This window comes from Haliotis rubra, unplaced genomic scaffold (genome assembly GCF_003918875.1).
Source record: "Haliotis rubra isolate DU_JTF1 unplaced genomic scaffold, ASM391887v1 Scf21, whole genome shotgun sequence".
Taxonomy (NCBI): Eukaryota; Metazoa; Mollusca; class Gastropoda; order Lepetellida; family Haliotidae; genus Haliotis; species Haliotis rubra.
In genome coordinates, this window is record NW_025766114.1 from 593,662 (window position 1) to 615,967 (window position 22,306).

The window sequence follows — 22,306 nt, forward strand, 5'->3', positions numbered from 1 at the left end:
GGGTAGCCTAGTGGTTAAAGCTTTCGCTCGTCACGCCGAAGACCTGGTTTCGATTCCTCACATGGGTGCAATGTGTGAAGCCCATGTCTGTAGTCCCCCGCTGGATATTGCTGGAATATTGCTAATAGCAGCGTAAAACTAAACTCGCTCACTCGCTACTACCTGTATCTCATTAGTAAACAACAGTTTCAGATATTAGTAAACATCTGTTAAAGCCCCTTAACAATTTTCCCTGGCTTCTGACGTTTTTCCCCAGTTGTTTTTGAAATTGATAGAACTTTCCACATAGTTCTTTTTTTATAACCTGCAAGATATAATCTTTGTTGAAATTGTAGGTCGAGAAGCATTAGTGTGATGCACAGTGTTAGATGAAGTTATTAGATCTGACAAAGATTGTCTTTGGTTACATACCAGCCGAAACTATTTCTGATCCCCTGCTAATTTCTGTCTGTTTTCCAAATCATCACAATCTCAAAACTTATTCAAATTCGCCAAAGTGTAGATCTATGAATCCCTACAAAGTAACCAATTCACAGTTTTTCAAACCATATTGATGTAATTGAAATATTTATTCCTATTGCCCATATCAGTTCTTTTGCTGAGTGAGCCGTCATCTACTAAGCAGGTGATATGTGTAAACACTGCACAAAAGGTGATCAAAGTAGTGTCAGGTGAAAAAGTAATCGAAAAATTTGGACAAAATATCTTGTCCCATTGTCAAATGGTTTATAACATTAAGTAGGCTTGCCCACATATCGCCTACACCTCATATCGCCTACGATAATTATAATGGCCAGTTCTACCACCCCTATCATAATAATGGGTATTACCCAACTGGCTGTTAACACTAAACAAATAGATCTTGTACATTGTCTATATGACTTATATTAGTATCATTTGATCAACTATACATGTTTTGATTTTTAAACATGACTTACTTATCTTCTTTCTTTGATCAGCCATACTTCTTTTGATTGTTTAAACATGACTTACTTATCTTCTTCTTTGATCAACCATACATGTTTTCATCATATAAACATACTCATCATATTAATTAGGATACTTTGATCAACCATACATATGTTTTTGTAGTATAAACATGACTCACTCGACTTCTACTTTGATCACCTAAGCTGGGTTTTTTTCTGTGTTAGCAAGACCTGCCTATCTCATCTTATTCTTTTTTTCGTATATAAACGTGTAGTGTCACCTTGACACACAACAATGTGTTTCTAAACCCGCCCATTGTATATAAATCATGGTTTGTCGATCATCTGCTATTGATAATCAAAAACAAGTTAAATGTTGATTCCCAGACTATTTTTAATGATGAATATTTGTGCCTCAACATATCCATTTGCAGTTAGTTACAATAAAGTCCTTATTCTGCTCTTTCCTGTTGTCAGTGTTACTTTAGAAAACGTTTAGAAAAAAATCTTAATTATAAACATTTACCATATTTGAAGCACCCAAAATCAATATAGTGTGAATTTATTTGTAGCATCTGTGAGATTGGATCAATTGACTATTGTATGTTTATTCAAAATAATCAATGTGTTCACTTAACAGCTCAGGACTTGCCAATATGTTTGCTATTTTTAATCATTTGTCCTGCAAAATTATGCACTGCTTAACCTGGAAACCATTGACAGTTAATGATTAGACCTGCTTGGAGTGATTTTATGGGATGCTTTAATCACTTTTGGTGATGTTTCACTCTGGCAAGTTTAACATTGACACTGAATCAGTTAGTATAGATGACTGTCACGTGATGCTGCACTGTGTCAAGTTTTGTAATACCAGGCAGGTTTTGTCTGGAACAAAGATCTCACATCTAAACATCTTGATAAGTTCCCTATGGTAAGGTCTGCCTTCGGACTATATTTTAAAGGTCACATGCAACGTAAAACACAACTTTGCAGATTCTATACCTTTCAGTATGGACTTACCGAAACAAATCATCAAAAATGCAAATTCAACTTATAAAGTTGAAAAATAACGCTATGAAAAAACCCGCGCAAAATCGGAGTTCAAACGATTCACTAATTTTCGCCCAGCTCTTGTGGTTTCAACAGCTGGGCTGCGCTGCACTGGGCTGCGCTCATAGCACATGTGCAGTGAAATAGGTTTGCGAGGCTTGGAAGCGGGTTGTTCGGTGAATACTCAGTGAAGGCTTTGGTGTGAGCTATTTTTCTAATGTTTTGTTGATATTTCACAGGCGTGAGCTTTATATATGTTATGACAGTAGATTACCGATTTAACTGTTTATATAATTTCATTTGTCTATTTCACCACATGTTCTTCGTACCGAGTCACTTTCTCAGTTCGATACTTAAAAGCAATGTCATTATTTAGCGTTGACAGAATTTCTAACTGTGATATAGGTAATCAGAAAAAAAGCATCAGGAAAAAAAGAATCGAATTTTTTTTCACTTTTTGCTAGGAAAAAAAAAGAAACCGGAAAAAGAATCAGTTCACACATTTATTGGTGGAATAATGAACCAATATAATCTATATATATAATATAATACATGTATAATCATATATGGTCTTTCTGGAACCATTGTATAGCTTTCCACACAGATGGATGGTGGTGACCAACCAGATTTGCAAATTTTATTGTTCCATCCTTCACAGGCATTGTTTGTACGTGTCTGCCTGCCTGTCTGCTAATGACAATATTCAATACACAACTTCGATCACTGACACATGCAATATGAACTTAACACCTATCAGGCTATACACCATAAACAAAACGCATTGATTTATGGCCCGAGTTCAGTCTCTGTCACATTATGTAATTACACAGACAGGCAGGTGTGATACTTGTACACATGACATGTTATGATGTCTGTTGATTGCAAAATGTTATACACAAAAATGAGCATGTATTTACAAAACCCAACATCTCTATATACACACATACAATGAGCCATGAGGGCATCTGCAAATGAACCAGCCGTTACACTTGAGTGCACACCCACCCGCTCTGACTGGGTTCGGTATCCCGGCTGCTTCGTTTCTTGGGAAGTAAACCCAAGTACAAAATATTGCACTTTTGATTTGCGATTGTACGCTTATAATTTTGTTTATATGTTTTTTCATAATCAGCAATGTATATTATATGTCATGAATAAGTGATAATTGTGTTTTAATTATGTTTGATTTTTTGGTTGCATGTGACCTTTAAACAAAGTAAGTTGGTGGTGTGCCTCCTTTATCAGTTTCTTTGTCATATTGTCAATTATCAGTTATTAAAGTACTGAAAGGCAACCTACTTGGTCAAGTCAGTAGTGTCTACCAAGGTGGTGGTTTTATCCCCAGTTGTGTCACACCGAAACAGGTCAGTTCTTAATCTTAGTCAGTATACTGTTTTCAATGTCCGGGTTAGAGTGAGCCTTCAGTAGCCCATGCTTGTTGTAAGAGGCGACTAACGGGATCAGGTTGTCAGGCTCACAGACTTGGTTGACCTATGTCATCGGTTCCCAGTTGCACAGATCGATGCTCATGCTGTTGATCACTGGATTGTCTGGTCAAGACTCGATTATTTACAGACCGCCGCCATATAGCTGGAATATTGCTGAGTGCGACGTAAAACTAAACTCACTCACTCACTCCAATTGGGATATTCATGTTAGAACTGCAGAATGTATCTGTGGGCTGGCACTAGGCAAAACAGCTTCAGTCCTGACTAGTACATGCATACATATCCCTATTTTATTTGTTTAAGTGCAATAATGTTTTAATGCTTCCTCAAGCCCTCAAATTATCCAACATCATAACACTGAAAAATGGATCTTGAAAGCATGTATACCATAGTGTTGGGTGAATACTATTGAATAATTTTGTAACTAATTTTATGACTTAGTGGAGTTAACCTGTATTTCACTAAAAACTAGACCAATAAATAGAAAGAGGTTTCATATTATTGTTTTGCATAGAAATTCAAAATGCAAACATAAAATACCTCTGAAAATAGTGAAATCTAAAAAAATAAGGTTGAAAACATGCTAATTTTTATCACAATGACTATTTTTTACCAAATGGACGATTATAATTCCTGGATAATCCCTGAGTATTGTGTTCAATGTGTTGTCAGAAATACAGATGGATTTCAGGAAATAGAGATATCTTAATTTACCCGTGAACATCCCGGTTAAAATTGGTCTTCAGCAATCCATCCTTGTAAGAGGCAACTAACAGGATTGGGTGGTCAGGCTTGCTGACTTGATTGACACATGTCATCTGTTCCCAATTGTGTAGATCAATGCTCGCAATGCCAATTGCAGTTCGATGTTGATCACTAGATTTTCTGGTCCACACTTGATTATTTACAGACCGCTGCCATATAGCTTGAATATTGCAGAGTGCGGCATTAACAAAAAAACAAACCAATCCAATCTCCGTTAAGTCAGATTGTATACTCCAAAATGCATTTCTGCATGAATACATGACAGCCCTTCCCCCCATTATAGCTGGTCAGCTCAGATGAAATCCTGATCAAAGTTAGAAACTATATATAGATGATGGACTATTTATTTGTGTGTTATGTTTCTTCCAAAAATATGTGTTCCCTTGCGATCTCCTTAAACTCAAATCTTTTTCTCTTATATGATACCTTCGTGCCAGAAACTCAGACAGTCCTTCTAATGGAGGTCATGTCAGGTGAGCTTTCCAATCTGCCAACATTTCTCAGATTGTGTTTGCGAAACATTTTGACCAGCATGGTGTTTGTATGTCATAATCCAAATGGGTATTCTGCATTGTTCAAAACTAGCTGTTCAGCTCACTGATCCAAATGGGTATTCTGCATTGTTCAAAACTAGCTGTTCAGCTCACTGATCCACAGCACTAATAACTTTTCAAATTTGAACATATGGCCTTGTCAATATTTATAACTTCATAACAATAAAAAAAATATCAGAATACAGATGGCATGTGTAGGGTGTGCATATATACTGAACAGCAAAAGAAACGCAAGTGTGACTTTTTGTCAATTTTTTTAATAGAAGACGAGCAAAAGTTGCTGTTGACATTGAATTGCAATAAGTTCAAATTGATCACAGTCCGTCAATGGAGATACCCTGAACGCGAAAAGTGACAGTCTCTTTAGTAGCGCGTATAGCCACCTTGAGCTTACACACGGGCCGTGCAACGTGGCCTCATTGAGTTCACTAGAGTCTGAAAGAATGCCTGAGGCAATTGGTTCCGCTCAAACACCAATCTCTATTCCTATTGTGCAAATGTGAGTGGCTGCCTACCTGCTGCAATCCTCCATCCAATTTCGTCCCAGAATGTTCAATGGGAGCCATATCCGGGGAAAGAGACATTAATGTTGTTCTGAGCCAGATAATCCATTGACACTCTTGCTGTGTGAGGGCTGCAAACGTTGCTGGAGTTATTGACGTGCCAAAATTGGCCCCACATATATGGCCTTCGGCAGTGGATTCCATCAGCCCGAAGATGATGCCTAATCGTATCGCTTGGCACTGCTCCCCTTGACCCAAGAACTAAGGCTGCTGTTACTGTTGCTGCTTGAGTTCGGTTCCTTAGATGAGTGACCCGAATGAACAGATCTTGTGCATGAGTTGTCACTCGTTGCCGTCCGGTACGGGGACGATGAGCAGCAACCAGCTTTGCTGATGACGTTGAGCAAGTCGTATAATGGTGGTAAGATAACAGCCCAATTGTCTAGCTACAGCGGTTGCTGAGCTACCTGCGTGAAACTTTCCAATGGCCATTCCCCTCTGCTCAGTCGTTAGTCTAGGCATCGTTTGTGCGGCGTGTACACCTCCTAGCGTCAATACTGAACTGTTTTTTTTTACACAAACCTTGATAAAGGATACCTCAGAGTGAAATGAATGCGTTTCATCCATAACCATCGATGCACGTGCTAAAATTATGGTTTTGCTGCACTGTTGGTGTGTTTGTGCGAATGGTTCGTATAGACGTCAAATTGCATGACATCTCATCTGGGATCATTACTTCACTTTACCATGAACGTCCCATAAACATGAACGCTTACCTTCATGACATTTCAGTTTTTCAAAACTTGTGTTTCTTTTGCTGTTCAGTTAATTATTTAGTAAGGCAAGATTCATATTTTTGTGGATACCAGTTTTTAACCTTGTAAGTTGTCATTGTCCAGCTGACAAACGCGATTTATACTGATATGCAAGAAAGACTTTCTTATATTCTATTTAGAAAATGTTTCAAACTTTTTAGGCTTTTTTAAAATCATGTTATTAAAATATCAATGGGTCTGAAGAACTTTGAACTGAAGTTTTAATAATGCCAGTTATTGAAATTTTGAAAATTCACTGCACTCAGGCCTGGTGGCAATTACAAACACTGGACATCCATGAAGATCATGGTTGGAATTGATCTTCAGCAACCCATGTTTGTCGTAAGAGGCGACTAACATTATCAGGTGGTCAGGCTTGCTGACTTGGTTGACACATGCCATCGAATCTCAATTGCATAGATTAGTTGCGTAGATCACTGGATTGCCTGGTCTGATATTCACAGGCCGCCGCCATATAACTGGAATATTGCTGAGTGTGACAACAAACAAGAACACAAATATTCATCATTAATAATAGTTTGAGATTCAACAAATAACTTATTTAATTATCAATATCAGATGATGAGTTAATATGATCATGATCTTCAAAAATTGTGCTGCTAATGATTCCCAATATGACCAGAACAGTCCTTAAAAAGCAGTTTTCAATATTATATGATAACTCATTTCATGAAAGCACAACCACAAGACAAATATCAGGTTTTAAAACTACACCATGAATATTTTTGTATTATCTTTTAACAAGATAATCAAGTGAATAATTACCATCAACTCCTAAAGAACACATCTAGACAGCTAAAAAATGTCTGATATACTTTATGCGACATTTTACTTTTAGCACTATTTGACAGATCTTCAAGTAAATTTCAAGAAAAAAAGAGTGGTGAGTTAAGCTTAAAATTGCTTCAGTATTTAAATTCATTGTCCACTGTTGTGTTTGTTAATGGGATGTGGTCATATCAATGAAGTCTACTTTTTTATAACACTGTTATTGTGATGTTGCACATTGTTCAAATTAACACTAATTCTTCAGTTCTATATTTAACTCACCTTGACAGAATTGATATGTTAAGGGGCTAACCAGGATTTTCATGCATTTGGCAATTGTCCTCCACTATTGTCATGGGATGATACATGGATATATCTAGATCTACTTAGGGCAAAATATAGACTCAAAGTGTGCAGCAAATGACCATTATAAAAATAATCCCATTTACTCAGTATTTCCAAATAAGAACAGTACAAAGGTCTAATTTTTTCGTCTTTATCAGACCCCCACCAATTGGCCTTCAAAGGGCCTATTGGTTTGAAATCCCAGATAAATATCTGGATTGTATCACCTCAACCTCTTCATCCAAACATGAAAATAGATGAGGCTGAAAACCCGGGTTCGATTCCCACATGGGTACAATGTGTGAAGCCCATTTCTTGTGTCCCCTGCCCTGATATTGATGGAATATTGATAAAAACAGCGTTAAACCATTAGAGCTGTGACGATATATCGTAGTATCGATAATCGTGATACTTTATCTGACGATAAATATATCGATTTTTTTTTTCGTATCGTGATATGTATCGTTGACCTTAAAATTATTCATTTTCACCAGAAATTGGCGGTTATGTCAAAATTTACACTGTTACTTGCTATCAAAATATACATTTTGAAAGAAAATAACTAAAGATAGCATATCGTGATATGCATCGAATCGTATCATTCCAAGATATCGCAATACGTATCGTATCGTGAAATTTCAGTATCGTCACACCTCTAAAAGCCATACTCACTCACTCAAATCACTCAAATTCCATTCGCAAATGTGGCGGTACATCATGAAAGGGTCCAGAAGTGTATGCAAATTTGTAAATCGAGCTAAGGCTTCAGTATCATAAATTGAGAAACAACAATTTACATTGTATGACCATAATGTACTCAAATGCAGAGACCCATGAAGGTCCGGGTTAGAATATTGATCTTCAGTAACCCATGCTTACCGTAAGAGGCGACTAACTTGATTGGGTGATCAGGCTCGCTGACTTGGTTGACACGTCATCGGTTCCCAATTCGCGCAGATCGATGCTCATGCTGTTGATCACTGGATTGTCTGGTCCAGACTCGAATATTTACAGACCACCACCATATAGCTGGAATATTGCTGAGTGCAGCATAAAACCAAACTCACTCACTCAAAATGTAGATATGGAATGCCACTTCTAACACAACTACTTTTACTAGCAGTTGTTCCTCTAGTAGAATTAAATTATACTGGAAATAGATCATAATGGAAAATGTTTTATTGTCAACATTGTAGATATTCAAATCATGTATATACAGTATGTACACCAAGCACGAAGCAAACATATCTGTAATTATATTTTTTAATATTTATTGTATGTTTTGAGGGGACTATCATGCACGTACATTGCACTGAAAACACCAATTAAAAGTTTTGTAATATTTGATAAAATGGAAAAAAAATCAAATCAAGTTCTGTGCATGAATGTTTATGTGTAGGAACAAGATGATCAAACAAAATAATGTCAGTGTTGTGTCATGGCATCAATTCTTTGTCATATTAGTACATATTTACTGCTAAAATATTCCCTGTCCGAGTAGAAAAAATTCCTTGTGTGTCAGTATATTTGGACTACGACTTGCATGTAGACCTAACAGTTAATTATGATTAAGTTCTCTGTAAGAGACCTCACTGTCATATATTGGAATGGAGACTATTATGAAATAGTAAATGATACACACCAGTTATTAATGTCATTGTTAATTCCATGTGTTATAATCTTTATCATAAGAAGAGGCAGGGGTGGGCCAATCAGTAAAACTGGAAGGCCTAGACAGCTGAATTTGTATTCAAATAATTTGATACCTTTTCTTAATAATTAAAAACTATTCTTATGTATGTGTACCTTAACCACTCAGTGATTATCTCAATCTCTCTAGTTACAACGAAACTGAAGCATAGTTCCTTGATATGTATCTATGTGTGAAGTTGAGGACTCTGATGTAGCAGTCCTATGTTAATAAGTGTGCCTAATATTTCAGGAATAAACAGCCTGGCATGGAACAGCGGCCCGTATCAAGGAGGCATCTTGGAGGCATTTTGAGAATATTTGCCAAGTCCGTGCAAGATGCTGCAAAGAACAATAAGCCATCCAAAACCAAACCTCCAGAAAGTAAAGTCAGCAGTTCTGAAGATCCAAATAATGGCACTGCGTCTCATACCTCACCTAGATCCGAAGCCATATCGAAAAAGAACTTAAGTGGTGATGGAGAAAATCTAGGTCAGATCCTGTCAATTAGGACTAGAAATAAGTATGAGAACACGGTGATAAAACAAGATATTCAGGAACAAAAAGCAACTCCCAGTGTATCAAAAACACATTCACTGGATAATTTATCTGGTCACAGTTTGCAGGGGAAAGAAAATAACCCTAAATTGCAGAAGAACAAACGGGACTCTCTGAAGAAAATGGAAGACTGGGGATCAGACCTACTGGATGTTGATTCTGGTAGAAGTGATGATTGTTATGACAGTGGAGTGGTCAGTTCAGGTGTTGGTGATGGTGGTAGTGTCACCCCTATAGTTGGTTTAGGCAGTAAGAAATCCAGCATTGATATCTGTGACAGAACAGCCACATCTCATGACATCCATGTTCAGGATGAAGAACCAGATCATACCTGCTGTTCAGTAAGTAGCATTGCTCAGAAGCAATCTAATGAAGAGGAGAGTTCAAAAGTTAGAGGAGAAAAGTTAGAGAAGAAAACGGATACATATGACAAGCCTTGTGGTTTTCAGAAAGTAAGACAGCCAGACGCTATAGACAACTTTTTTGAGAAGACTACGCAAGAGGATGAAAAGGTACACAAGAAACCTATAAAGGATGGAATGCCACAAAATAAGGTCAAGGATACGTGTCAAAGGAAGACACACAAGTTTTCTGATACAAAGGAAGATGACGGAAAACATTTGTTACAACTGAAAGAAAATGATAATACTGACCAGATTGACTCCCAGCTCCCGAATAACCTTTCACACAACTATGCTAGTAATGAAGGAAGTAATGATGAAGACTGGTCCTCAGAACTTATGGTAGTGGCTTCAAGGTCAACTGTTCCGTCGACTGACGCTGATGCTTCGATGTTGGACATTACTTCAGATATACAGGAGGAAAAGTTTAGGATATCAGAAAAGGACAGTGATTCTTTATCCAGCTCGGAGCAAGATATAAGAACAGTGAAAACTGAAGCCTTTAAAGGTGAAAATGAAAGTTTTCATTCTGATCAGTATGCATCTGTCTTTGCCGGAAGTTTATGATTGTCTTGATGTCACACTGACTGGTGTGGAATGTGAGGATTGGTCCACTGATCTCATGTCAGTTCCATCCTCAGCAAGTACATCTCCAGAAAGTGGGAAGAATTTATCTATACCTGAGGAATATGACAATCCACATCAAAATGATCAACCTAGTCAACCAGTTAATCAAGTGTCTGATCCAGACTGTCCTTTGGGTGAAAGTTCCCGTCTGTCTCAGTCGAATCAAAGTGATGATTCTGATGGAAGTTTCCAAGCTTTTCTTACAGAAGGGGGGTGATAATGACAGAGACATAGAAGTAAGGAACCCAATAGTGGATACTGGATCCAGACAATATACTGGCTTTGTAGATGACAGTTCTGATACGGCAAGTGATCATTGCTGTGTGTCAGACTTAGATTCACAAGGTTCCATCATTGGCAGAATTGAGTCTGTAAATGATAATGTCAAGTACAATTTCCTTTCTCAAGAAGACTACTGTGACCATGCGCCTACATGTATATGCCATATGCAGTCAGAAAATGAGGGGAAAAGAAGAGAGGAAGGATCCACTTCTTTTGGAGATGTTGATCAGGACTTGCCAAGGAATTTGCAAAGCAAATTCACCAAGGAACAGCAACATGAAACCCATTCAAGAGAACAGCTGTCTCAAGACTTGAGTTACCACATCCAGGATACTCCTCCGCAGAATAATTTCCCTTTTCTGTGTATTCCATTAGAGAACATTAAATCAAGAGCGTCGATTGAGAAGCTTATGGAATATATTGCAAATGTTGATCTTGGCCATCAAATGTTTCCCATGGAAGCAAGGAACAGCCACCAGGAGCGGAAAGGGAATGTTTGGTTCAATGTCATTCAGAACCCTGACAGACAGGAGCTTCATGTTGGAATGAATCATCACCATCCCCAAAATCATGGAGGAGGCTATCCTTGGTCCTGGCCTTACGGGTGGACGCCTTTCATGGATCCAAGATACGAAATGTATGATCCCAACATGTCACCCAGCAGACTCCAGGCTTACTACGACAGCCTCTGGCATAGTTATCAGAGTGGCTATCCTTATTCATACACACATAGTTGTAAGTTATCATGATACTGTCAATCTTGAAATTAATGCATGAGTTAATTAAATGCAAAGAGGTCTAGTGGTCTTGGCTCTCATTAATTATAATGTTCAGTTATATACTGAACATGCTGAAAGGCAAAAAAAACGTTGTAATATTGGAATTGACATTTAAGTATGAATGGAGTATTTGATCCTATTTTTTCTTAAATATACACCAGAAGGCAAGTTTGAGGAAAACAGGAACCGTGCTCGTATAGCCTGTATTGCCCAATAAAGTATTGTTTTAGATTGAGGTTTGAAATGTTTTTGTTTGTGGAAAGGGAAGAATTCGCACAAACACAACATTGAAATTGAGATGCGTGAGCATCATGCATGCATTCAGGCATAAATTGCCAGCTTGAATGGCAGTCGTTCACTGCTATTTCTGAAAATAGCAGCTATGGCTAGGTTAACGAGAGATCAACGACAACAAGCCATTGGACATCTAGACGCTGGTCAACGTGCTCGAGTCATTGCTCATGACTTCAGTTGCAGCGTACGAACGATAGAATGTCTTTGACAGCGATACAACGCCACCAACAACACTGATGACTGTCCACGTAGTGGTCGACACCCGTGTAACAACACGTCTCCAGGACTGTCACATCGTCCATCAACACCTCTCGTTAACCTAGCCATAGCTGCTGTGGTCAGAAAACAAGTTAACGGTTGCCATTCAAGCTGGCAATTGATGCCACAAACAAAACCTAAACAATACTTTAACAGCCTGGCATGGAACAGCTGCCCGTATCAAGGAGGCATCTTGGAGGCATTTTGAGAATATTTGCCAAGTCCGTGCAAGATGCTGCAAAGAACAATAAGCCATCCAAAACCAAACCTCCAGAAAGTAAAGTCAGCAGTTCTGAAGATCCAAATAATGGCACTGCGCCTCATACCTCACCTAGATCCGAAGCCATATCGAAAAAGAACTTAAGTGGTGATGGAGAAAATCTAGGTCAGATCCTGTCAATTAGGACTAGAAATAAGTATGAGAACACGGTGATAAAACAAGATATTCAGGAACAAAAGCAACTCCCAGTGTATCAAAAACACATTCACTGGATAATTTATCTGGTCACAGTTTGCAGGGAAAGAAAATAACCCTAAATTGCAGAAGAACAAACGGGACTCTCTGAAGAAAATGGAAGACTGGGGATCAGACCTACTGGATGTTGATTCTGGTAGAAGTGATGATTGTTATGACAGTGGAGTGGTCAGTTCAGGTGTTGGTGATGGTGGTAGTGTCACCCTATAGTTGGTTTAGGCAGTAAGAAATCCAGCATTGATATCTGTGACAGAACAGCCACATCTCATGACATCCATGTTCAGGATGAAGAACCAGATCATACCTGCTGTTCAGTAAGTAGCATTGCTCAGAAGCAATCTAATGAAGAGGAGAGTTCAAAAGTTAGAGGAGAAAAGTTAGAGAAGAAAACGGATACATATGACAAGCCTTGTGGTTTTCAGAAAGTAAAGACAGCCAGACGCTATAGACAACTTTTTGAGAAGACTACATAAGAGGATGAAAAGGTACACAAGAAACCTATAAAGGATGGAATGCCACAAAATAAGGTCAAGGATAATGTGTCAAAGGAAGACACACAAGTTTTCTGATACAAAGGAAGATGACGGAAAACATTTGTTACAACTGAAAGAAAATGATAATACTGACCAGATTGACTCCCAGCTCCCGAATAACCTTTCACACAACTATGCTAGTAATGAAGGAAGTAATGATGAAGACTGGTCCTCAGAACTTATGGTAGTGGCTTCAAGGTCAACTGTTCCGTCGACTGACGCTGATGCTTCGATGTTGGACATTACTTCAGATATACAGGAGGAAAAGTTTAGGATATCAGAAAAGGACAGTGATTCTTTATCCAGCTCGGAGCAAGATATAAGAACAGTGAAAACTGAAGCCTTTAAAGGTGAAAATGAAAGTTTTCATTCTGATCAGTATGCATCTGTCTTTGCCGAAGTTTATGATTGTCTTGATGTCACACTGACTGGTGTGGAATGTGAGGATTGGTCCACTGATCTCATGTCAGTTCCATCCTCAGCAAGTACATCTCCAGAAAGTGGGAAGAATTTATCTATACCTGAGGAATATGACAATCCACATCAAAATGATCAACCTAGTCAACCAGTTAATCAAGTGTCTGATCCAGACTGTCCTTTGGGTGAAAGTTCCCGTCTGTCTCAGTCGAATCAAAGTGATGATTCTGATGGAAGTTTCCAAGCTTTTCTTACAGAAGGGGGTGATAATGACAGAGACATAGAAGTAAGGAACCCAATAGTGGATACTGGATCCAGACAATATACTGGCTTTGTAGATGACAGTTCTGATACGGCAAGTGATCATTGCTGTGTGTCAGACTTAGATTCACAAGGTTCCATCATTGGCAGAATTGAGTCTGTAAATGATAATGTCAAGTACAATTTCCTTTCTCAAGAAGACTACTGTGACCATGCGCCTACATGTATATGCCATATGCAGTCAGAAAATGAGGGGAAAAGAAGAGAGGAAGGATCCACTTCTTTTGGAGATGTTGATCAGGACTTGCCAAGGAATTTGCAAAAGCAAATTCACCAAGGAACAACAACATGAAACCCATTCAAGAGAACAGCTGTCTCAAGACTTGAGTTACCACATCCAGGATACTCCTCCGCAGAATAATTTCCCTTTCTGTGTATTCCATTAGAGAACATTAAATCAAGATGTCGATTGAGAAGCTTATGGAATATATTGCAAATGTTGATCTTGGCCATCAAATGTTTCCCATGGAAGCAAGGAACAGCCACCAGGAGCGGAAGGGAATGTTTGGTTCAATGTCATTCAGAACCCTGACAGACAGGAGCTTCATGTTGGAATGAATCATCACCATCCCCAAAATCATGGAGGAGGCTATCCTTGGTCCTGGCCTTACGGGTGGGCGCCTTTCATGGATCCAAGATCACGAAATGTATGATCCCAACATGTCACCCAGCAGACTCCAGGCTTACTCACGACAGCCTCTGGCATAGTTATCAGAGTGGCTATCCTTATTCATACACACATAGTTGTAAGTTATCATGATACTGTCAATCTTGAAATTAATGCATGAGTTAATTAAATGCAAAGAGGTCTAGTGGTCTTGGCTCTCATTAATTATAATGTTCAGTTATATACTGAACATGCTGAAAGGCAAAAAACGTTGTAATATTGGAATTGACATTTAAGTATGAATGGAGTATTTGATCCTATTTTTTTCTTAAATATACACCAGAAGGCAAGTTTGAGGAAAACAGGAATCGCGTGCTCATTATAGCCTGTATTGCCCAATAAAGTATTGTTTTAGATTGAGGTTTGAAATGTTTTTGTTTGTGGAAAGGGAAGAATTCGCACAAACACAACATTGAAATTGAGATGCGTGAGCATCATGCATGCATTCAGGCATAAATTGCCAGCTTGAATGGCAGTCGTTCACTGCTATTTCTGAAAATAGCAGCTATGGCTAGGTTAACGAGAGATCAACGACAACAAGCCATTGGACATCTAGACGCTGGTCAACGTGCTCGAGTCATTGCTCATGACTTCAGTTGCAGCGTACGAACGATAGAATGTCTTTGACAGCGATACAACGCCACCAACAACACTGATGACTGTCCACGTAGTGGTCGACACCCGTGTAACAACACGTCTCCAGGACTGTCACATCGTCCATCAACACCTCTCGTTAACCTAGCCATAGCTGCTGTGGTCAGAAAACAAGTTAACGGTTGCCATTCAAGCTGGCAATTGATGCCACAAACAAAAACCTAAACAATACTTTACTGGACAATACAGGCTATACGACCACGATTCATGTTTTTCTCAAACTTCACTTCCAGTGTATTTTAGAAAAAATAGGTTCAAATACTCCATTGATACTTAAGTGTAATTTCCAATATTACGACGTTTCTTTTGCTTTTCAGTATATTTCAAAAATGACTCTGGATAGCGGAAATACTAACTTAAATAATAAATCAAATAACTCTATTCCACATCATGGTTTATTGAGCAGCAGTTTTTGGATTAACATTAGGATATTATACATCTCCTGTAAATATCACAGAAGCCATTTTATACCTACATATACCACTAAGGGGAGTCATATTACATAGTCACACTTTGCCTATTGGTCTGCATTCACGATAATATTAAACTGCGGTCATTAATATTCGTCTGCAATCACATTGATATTAAGACACATTAATTTCAAGATTTACAGTAACCAATACATGTGAATTTGAGTTAATTGTCACGATGAAAAAAATGTATATTCTTAAGCTCCATACAGTTACCCAGTTGGTGGCGTTTTTCCATGTGGCAGCCTGTCTGGTTTAAGTTTTGCTCACCTTAGTTATAAGTCAGTGTCTGTAGAATGCTATGAGTAATTGTTTCCTAATAACCTGATTTGTTAGGTAGGGGCTGTGAATGGAAATGTGTACAGTTGTGTGATAATGGATTCAAATCCATGATTATACCTCTGGGTTAGTGAGCACCATAACTATGGAAATAGTTTCAAACATCTTAGTGATGCAGTCGTCTACACCATTTACTCTAGAGGTATAGTGTCAGAATAAAAGGAATTGTTTTGATATAATTGATATATGTCATTTTCTACTTTTTAGCAATTAAATGATAATAGTTAAATCTGGTTGATTTTTTAAGTAAATGCTACTTAAACTTGCATAATAGATACATTCATCCACTTATGGCTTAAATTTGAAGCTTGATTTGTCCTTTGCACTAATCCATTGTCTAAATTCTCGTGATTTGTTCTCTAAATGTTTAATTATCATTGGGGTGGTGGGGTAGCCTGATGGTTAAAGCGTCCGCTCATCACACCCGAAGACCCAGGTTTGATTCCCCACATTGGTACAGTGTGTGAAGCCCATTTCTGGTGTCCCCGCCATGATATTGCTAAAACTCTTTGAAAGATTGTGTTTGGATGCAACATGTTCAGCTCTACACAGTAAGCTCATCATTTTTATCTCCAGTCTACCATAATGCCAAATATGCAGACATTTTGTTTTTTTAAATCTATCTGTTGGATTGGCATTTTAGAAGTTTAGTGAATGATAAGAAAAGTATGATACTTTATGGATAACAACTCTTTTATTATATGTTTACTCTCATGTTATTTTACTTAATCCCTGTTACATGTATATAAGTAGGTTCTGTGCTGTATTTCTTCACTCCTTTTTCCTTATCCTGACTCATGCTCTTTTGCTTGTCTTCTTCTTCTTCTTCTTAGAACATAGTGGAACACTTGTATCTCCTTATTTGAAGCTCCCTTCAAAATAAAATCACTAATTGGTACTCACCACGAGTTGCTCCCCTTTGTCTCCCTGGCGGAAAAGGTGTCGCCACCCTCTGGCCATGTGCTCCACTCTCTCCTTCTTAGCCCAGTGAGCAGGATGTGAGGCCTTGTGTCTCCTTACACACATATCCTTTGATAATCTCTTAGTTTTTACCTCTCATAGGTTACTATAGAGGTATAGCTAGTATCCTTTACTATTTGTATTGATTAATTATCGTATTTCTACTGTTTATTCCGTGTATTAAGTGATTGTTCAGCTAACTTCGTTCATGAAAATCTATGCGATTTGTAGATTACGTTTTTCTGCCTCCGATCCACATGTAATATGCCCTAGTTGTTCTCGCCGTGTCGCGTTTAATTCCGTTGCAGTTACTGCATTAATTTATCTCATTCTGCATTTAATAAATATCATCTTTGCGTCTTAAGGCGTGCTGCAGATAGATCCACGCAAACAAGGGGCAAAACATGGCAGAGAGTCCAGATATTCCTTCCAGTCAGCTGCTAGCGATCGACCCTCTCCGTCTGGTGTTCTGCTAGAGACCCCTGCGGCAGAGGCGATGGGGCGCTTGATCCGTTACCTCGAAGAAGCGACCGGCCTCCCCAGACATCCCGTCATTGCAGACTAAGTCTAAGAGGGCCTCATCGTCGTCTCAAGCGCAGATTGAGGGACACCCAGGGCAGCGCAGACTTCCAAAGGGAAATCTCACGAAGACAGCAAGAACTTTCTCAGCCGAGATCGTTCCAGCAGCAGAGTTGGGCCTCTCGATGATCAGCCGATAATCATCCCGACTTACGGCAGAAGAAGCGACCGGTGTCAGCGACTGTGACTTCTGCAGAGATCTCCATGCAGCCTGATGCCTCTACACCCGGCGTCAGGCGTCATTGATGTGAACCCCATCGCAGAAAAGGCGCCCGGCGACTTCGTCACAGATCATCCCAGAAGACATGATGCGGCAGATTATGAACATCATGGAGGACCACTACAAACTGCGCCAAGCGAAGTCCGAGCCTTAGCCGAAGGCTCCAGCGTGAACAGCACCCCAGAGGCACCCCCGTCAGCGTAGCAGCCAAGACGATGTCACCTTCGCGAAGGAAGTCCCGCACCACCTTGACGAAGGACCTAGATGTACAGCCTTCGCGAAGGCCTTAGCGAAGGCGGGAGAGATCATCACCATCTTCGATTTCATCTCTAGATATGGACTCAGACCATCAGACATCACGGAAGCCTTCGCGAAGGTCATATCATCGATCCCCCGGACCGGACGCAAATGAAGCTTCGCGAAGGCATTCGCGAAAGGACATATGATTCCAGATCTTCATCGTCTAGAAGAACATCGAGGGACTGCCGAAGAGCTTGGCGAAGCTATCAACATTCACCTCACAAGTCTCGAGAAGATCATCCCATAGGCGATCTCCACTCCGTTCATCACCAGGTCGATCACCCATCAGATCTCCACATAGAAGCGGCGACAAGTCAACTAGATCGCCACAAACCTCATCAGATATACAGACAGCTACCGCGGTCGAAGAGCATCTACAATTTATTAATGATGATGGTTTTGAGGATGATGGAGGAATCATATTTTCTGATGCAGAGATCACGGTATTGGATGGTCAATAGCCTAGATCTCACATCACCATCTAAAAGTGGCAATACAGCTCAGGCGTATTTGATGAAGGAAGATGATCCAGATGCAATCACTCTACCCCGATCGACCCGATTGCGGCAGTGCCACAGAATCTAGATGCAGCTTTCCAGAAAGCTACGAAAGTTCAGATACCACATCTGCCCAACTTTCAAGCCAAGAAGTTCTCCACGATAACATGGACTCCTTCTACAAGGCCCAGGACATCGATGAGAACTATAAGATCATCAGCGATGTAAAGAACAAGATTTACAAGATGGATGATCGCAAGTTGGCTCATATAGAAACCATGGCGAGGCGTATGTTCTTTGGGTTAAATAGATCTAGGACGATCAATGAGACTCTTATTACTAGATTCCGGGATTCCACGACGGAAGATGATAGAATGATTTATTCTGCCTTACTTATGCAAAGAAAGATCAGCAGTTTTAACGGATCATCTTACATCTGTTTCAGCAGCACTGACCTTAGCTTCGTCGTCAAGGCCTCCTCCTCGCCTCCTGTAATTGGGGAGAACTTTACAGCCCCACTTTATACAGCCCGTGGTCGACAACATCCATCTTTGACGGAGAAATCGACAAAGTCGCCAAGGAAGTCTCTAAGGATTCCAGGGAAGTCCTTATGATTAGATCGATGGACACACTAGCCAGCGTCATTCGTCAGACTTCACAAAGATACTCAGGCAGATCTAAGTTCACGGGCCTACAAAGAGCAAGAGACAGGAAGATAGCCAGCTCTAGAGGTAAAGATTCTTTTAAATTCGCCCATATGGCAACTATAGAGGAGGATCAGGAAGAGGCAGGACACCCAGAGGTTCCCGCAATTATAGACGCTGAAACACAGGTTCGGAACGACTGGAGTCTTCCACCCCCAGCCGTTCCAGTACAACCAGCTCAAGTGGGTGGACGCCTCCAACTACACTGGGAAAACTGGGGAATACTGCAAGACCCTTACGTCTCCAACATTATTCAACACGGATTTCGTATCCCTCTACAGGCCAAGCCTCCGCTGACAATCAAACCCCCCAAGTTCGATTTACAAGCGCAACAACTACCAAAGATAAAAGAGGCTGTTTCATCACTCCTATCCAAACAGGCCATAGAAGTAATAGATCAAGCAAACGTCGAACCAGGTTTCTACTCCCCAGTTTTCCTAGTTCCCAAGAAAAACTCCACGGAGAAATACAGACTCATCTACAACATGAGTTTTTCAACAAGAACTATCTCACGCAAACCACGAAGTTTCGCATGATACATTTACCTCAGTTACGCCAGATGATTCGATCCTATGGACTACATGGGCAGCATAGATCTACAGGATGCCTACTTGCACATCCCCATTCATCCCGATTCCAGGAAATACCTACGATTTACTCTAGAAGGGCTACATTACCAGTGGAAAGTACTCCCATTCGGAATATCATCAGCCCCCTGGCTATTCACGAGGATAACGAAACCGATTATCAAATTTCTACATCGTCAAGGGCTACGCAGTGCGTTTTACCTCGACGACGGGATACAAGTAGATCAAGATCCACTGCGTCTCAAACTACAGTTAAATTACATCATAAAGCTACTAACACAACTAGGTTGGTTAGTAAACTTACGCAAGTCGGACCTAGTACCATCGCAAGACCTACAGTTCCTAGGTATTCGATTCATCACAAATCGCAACCGTATTATGGTACCAGAAGACCGTTGGCTCAAGATACAACAGACCATTCCACCAGCTCTACTCTCTCCGTTACCACTGCGACAATGGCAGAGCCTACTAGGTCTTCTCACATCAGCCCAAGACATGACTGTCACAGGCAGATTACAGTTACGTCCCCTACAGGTCCTCATCAACGCACATCTCAACGATGTACAACCATTCAGTCTACCGAAACATCTCAGACCGCATCTACTATGGTGGACCAAGAAATCGAATGTCTGCGAAGGGATTTGTTTAGCAGAGCAGGAATACAAAACCCATCTGTATGTAGATCGCCGTCACTCCAAGGTTGGGGAGCTCATCTCACCAACCACACGATATCAGGGTTATGGAATCAGCAAGAATGCAAACTCCATATAAACAGTCTAGAAATGAAAGCTGTAATCAACGCCATTCTACATTGGAGCACATTTCTACAAAATGCCGCCTAATGATCCATACAGACAATTCGACAGTGGCGTTCTACATAAACAAGCAAGGCTCAACGAGATCGATGAACCTTTTGAACCTAAGCTTTCAACTGTTCGATTTAATACAAGATCTAAATCTACATGTCAGAGCAGTGCACATTCCCCGGAGCCAGAAATATACTAGCAGACGCTCTCTCGGCCTCATCTACCATCACCGACAGAGTGGATGATCAACAGGAAATTTTTGCACAGATAATCAAGCAATTAGGAGCCCGCTAATAGACCTATTCGCCACGCCGATTCAACAATCAGCTACCGACATTCGTGTCACCAGTCCCAGACCCCAAGCTTGGGCAACGGACGCTAAGTCTATCATGGGAAGGCCTCAATGCGTGCAGCGTTTCCGCCGCCAGCAATAATACCCCAAGTATTACAGAAAATCAGACAAACACAGAGCCTACAACTCACTTTGGTCGCTTCCTACTGGCCGGCCAGAACGTGGTTTCCCATACTAATTCAAGAAATCGGTCAACCAACACTGGAGCTACCCAAGCGCAAAACCTGTTAATTCATCCTCACACCAAACAAGTGCACGGAAACCCAGCAATGTTCCAACTACACATTATGGACTGTATACAAATGTGTTTAAACAAGAGAGGATATTCTGCCAGGGCGGCAAAAGCAGTCACGCTTGCCTTACGTTACTCAACTTCGTAACTTGTACGCGACGACAAGTGGCACAGTTTCAAAAATTATGCAACAAAGAAAGGGTTTACAGCAAGAGAGGCTTCACAACCTCAAGTGGCAGACTATTTGTGTTACCTACGCCAAAACAAACATTTAAAAGGTTCAACGATATCAACATATCTTGCCGCTTAGCTCTGTAATCACCATGAGAACGGGTGTCAAGTTGACAAGATCTCCAGAGTTACTGGCCTTACTCACGAGCTTTCCGATTGGAGGACCAAAAGCGGAAGTTCCACGCCCAGCTTGGGATCTGAATGTAGTGTTACAACACCTCACGAGTGAGGTCTATGAACCTTTGGAATCGACAAACTTTGAATTTCTCTCACAGAAAACATTGTTTCTGCTATCGCTAGCCACAGCAGCAAGAATGTCTGAAATTCACGCTCTGGATTACTGAGAGGATACAGTTTGATGACAATCATAACACAGCGCACCTCGGATTAAGATGGGATTTCATTGCAAAAATCAACTGCCAGGTCAACCAGACAGATTATTCCACATCCCGGCTATCCTCTATTCTCGGATCACAAGATACACAAGACCTATCACTGTGTCCGTAAGAGCTAAAAGTTTATTTACGACGATCCAAAACAAGGAGAAGATTTCTCAAACGCTTATTCATCCCCTTATCGCCCACTGAATCAAACAGAAGTGTCACGGACCACAATATCTATTTGGATAAGGACTGTCATTCTCCGTGCCTACAAGGCAGCAGGCTTGGACCCACCAACAGCATCAAATCCACATGAGATCAGGGCACTGGCCTCTACCCTCGCCTCTACACGGTAACTGTTCCTTGAACACGATTATGGAAGGATGCTATTGGAAATCTAACATGGTATTTGCTAATCACTACCTAAGAGACATCACTACAGAAGATGTCTCTGGCATTCACCATTTCGGACCACTGGTCCTCGCCAGCAACTGAC

At 40.2% G+C, this 22,306-nt stretch overlaps 1 protein-coding gene across 2 annotated transcripts in view; it reads left to right on the top strand.

The window, feature by feature from the left end:
- Positions 1-22,306, top strand: part of LOC124276536 (putative deoxyribonuclease TATDN2) — a 54,598-nt gene that overhangs the window by 3,849 nt on the left and 28,443 nt on the right. Inside the window, exon 1 of one of the 2 annotated variants that reach the window (XM_046712166.1) lies at positions 14,459-14,578. The exons of the other annotated variant lie outside the window; for it this stretch is intronic. Coding sequence (XP_046568122.1) covers positions 14,482-14,578 — 97 coding nt within the window. The 5' untranslated portion in view covers positions 14,459-14,481. Of the gene's footprint in view, positions 1-14,458; positions 14,579-22,306 lie in introns of those variants that run through there. 2 annotated transcript variants of the gene reach the window in all.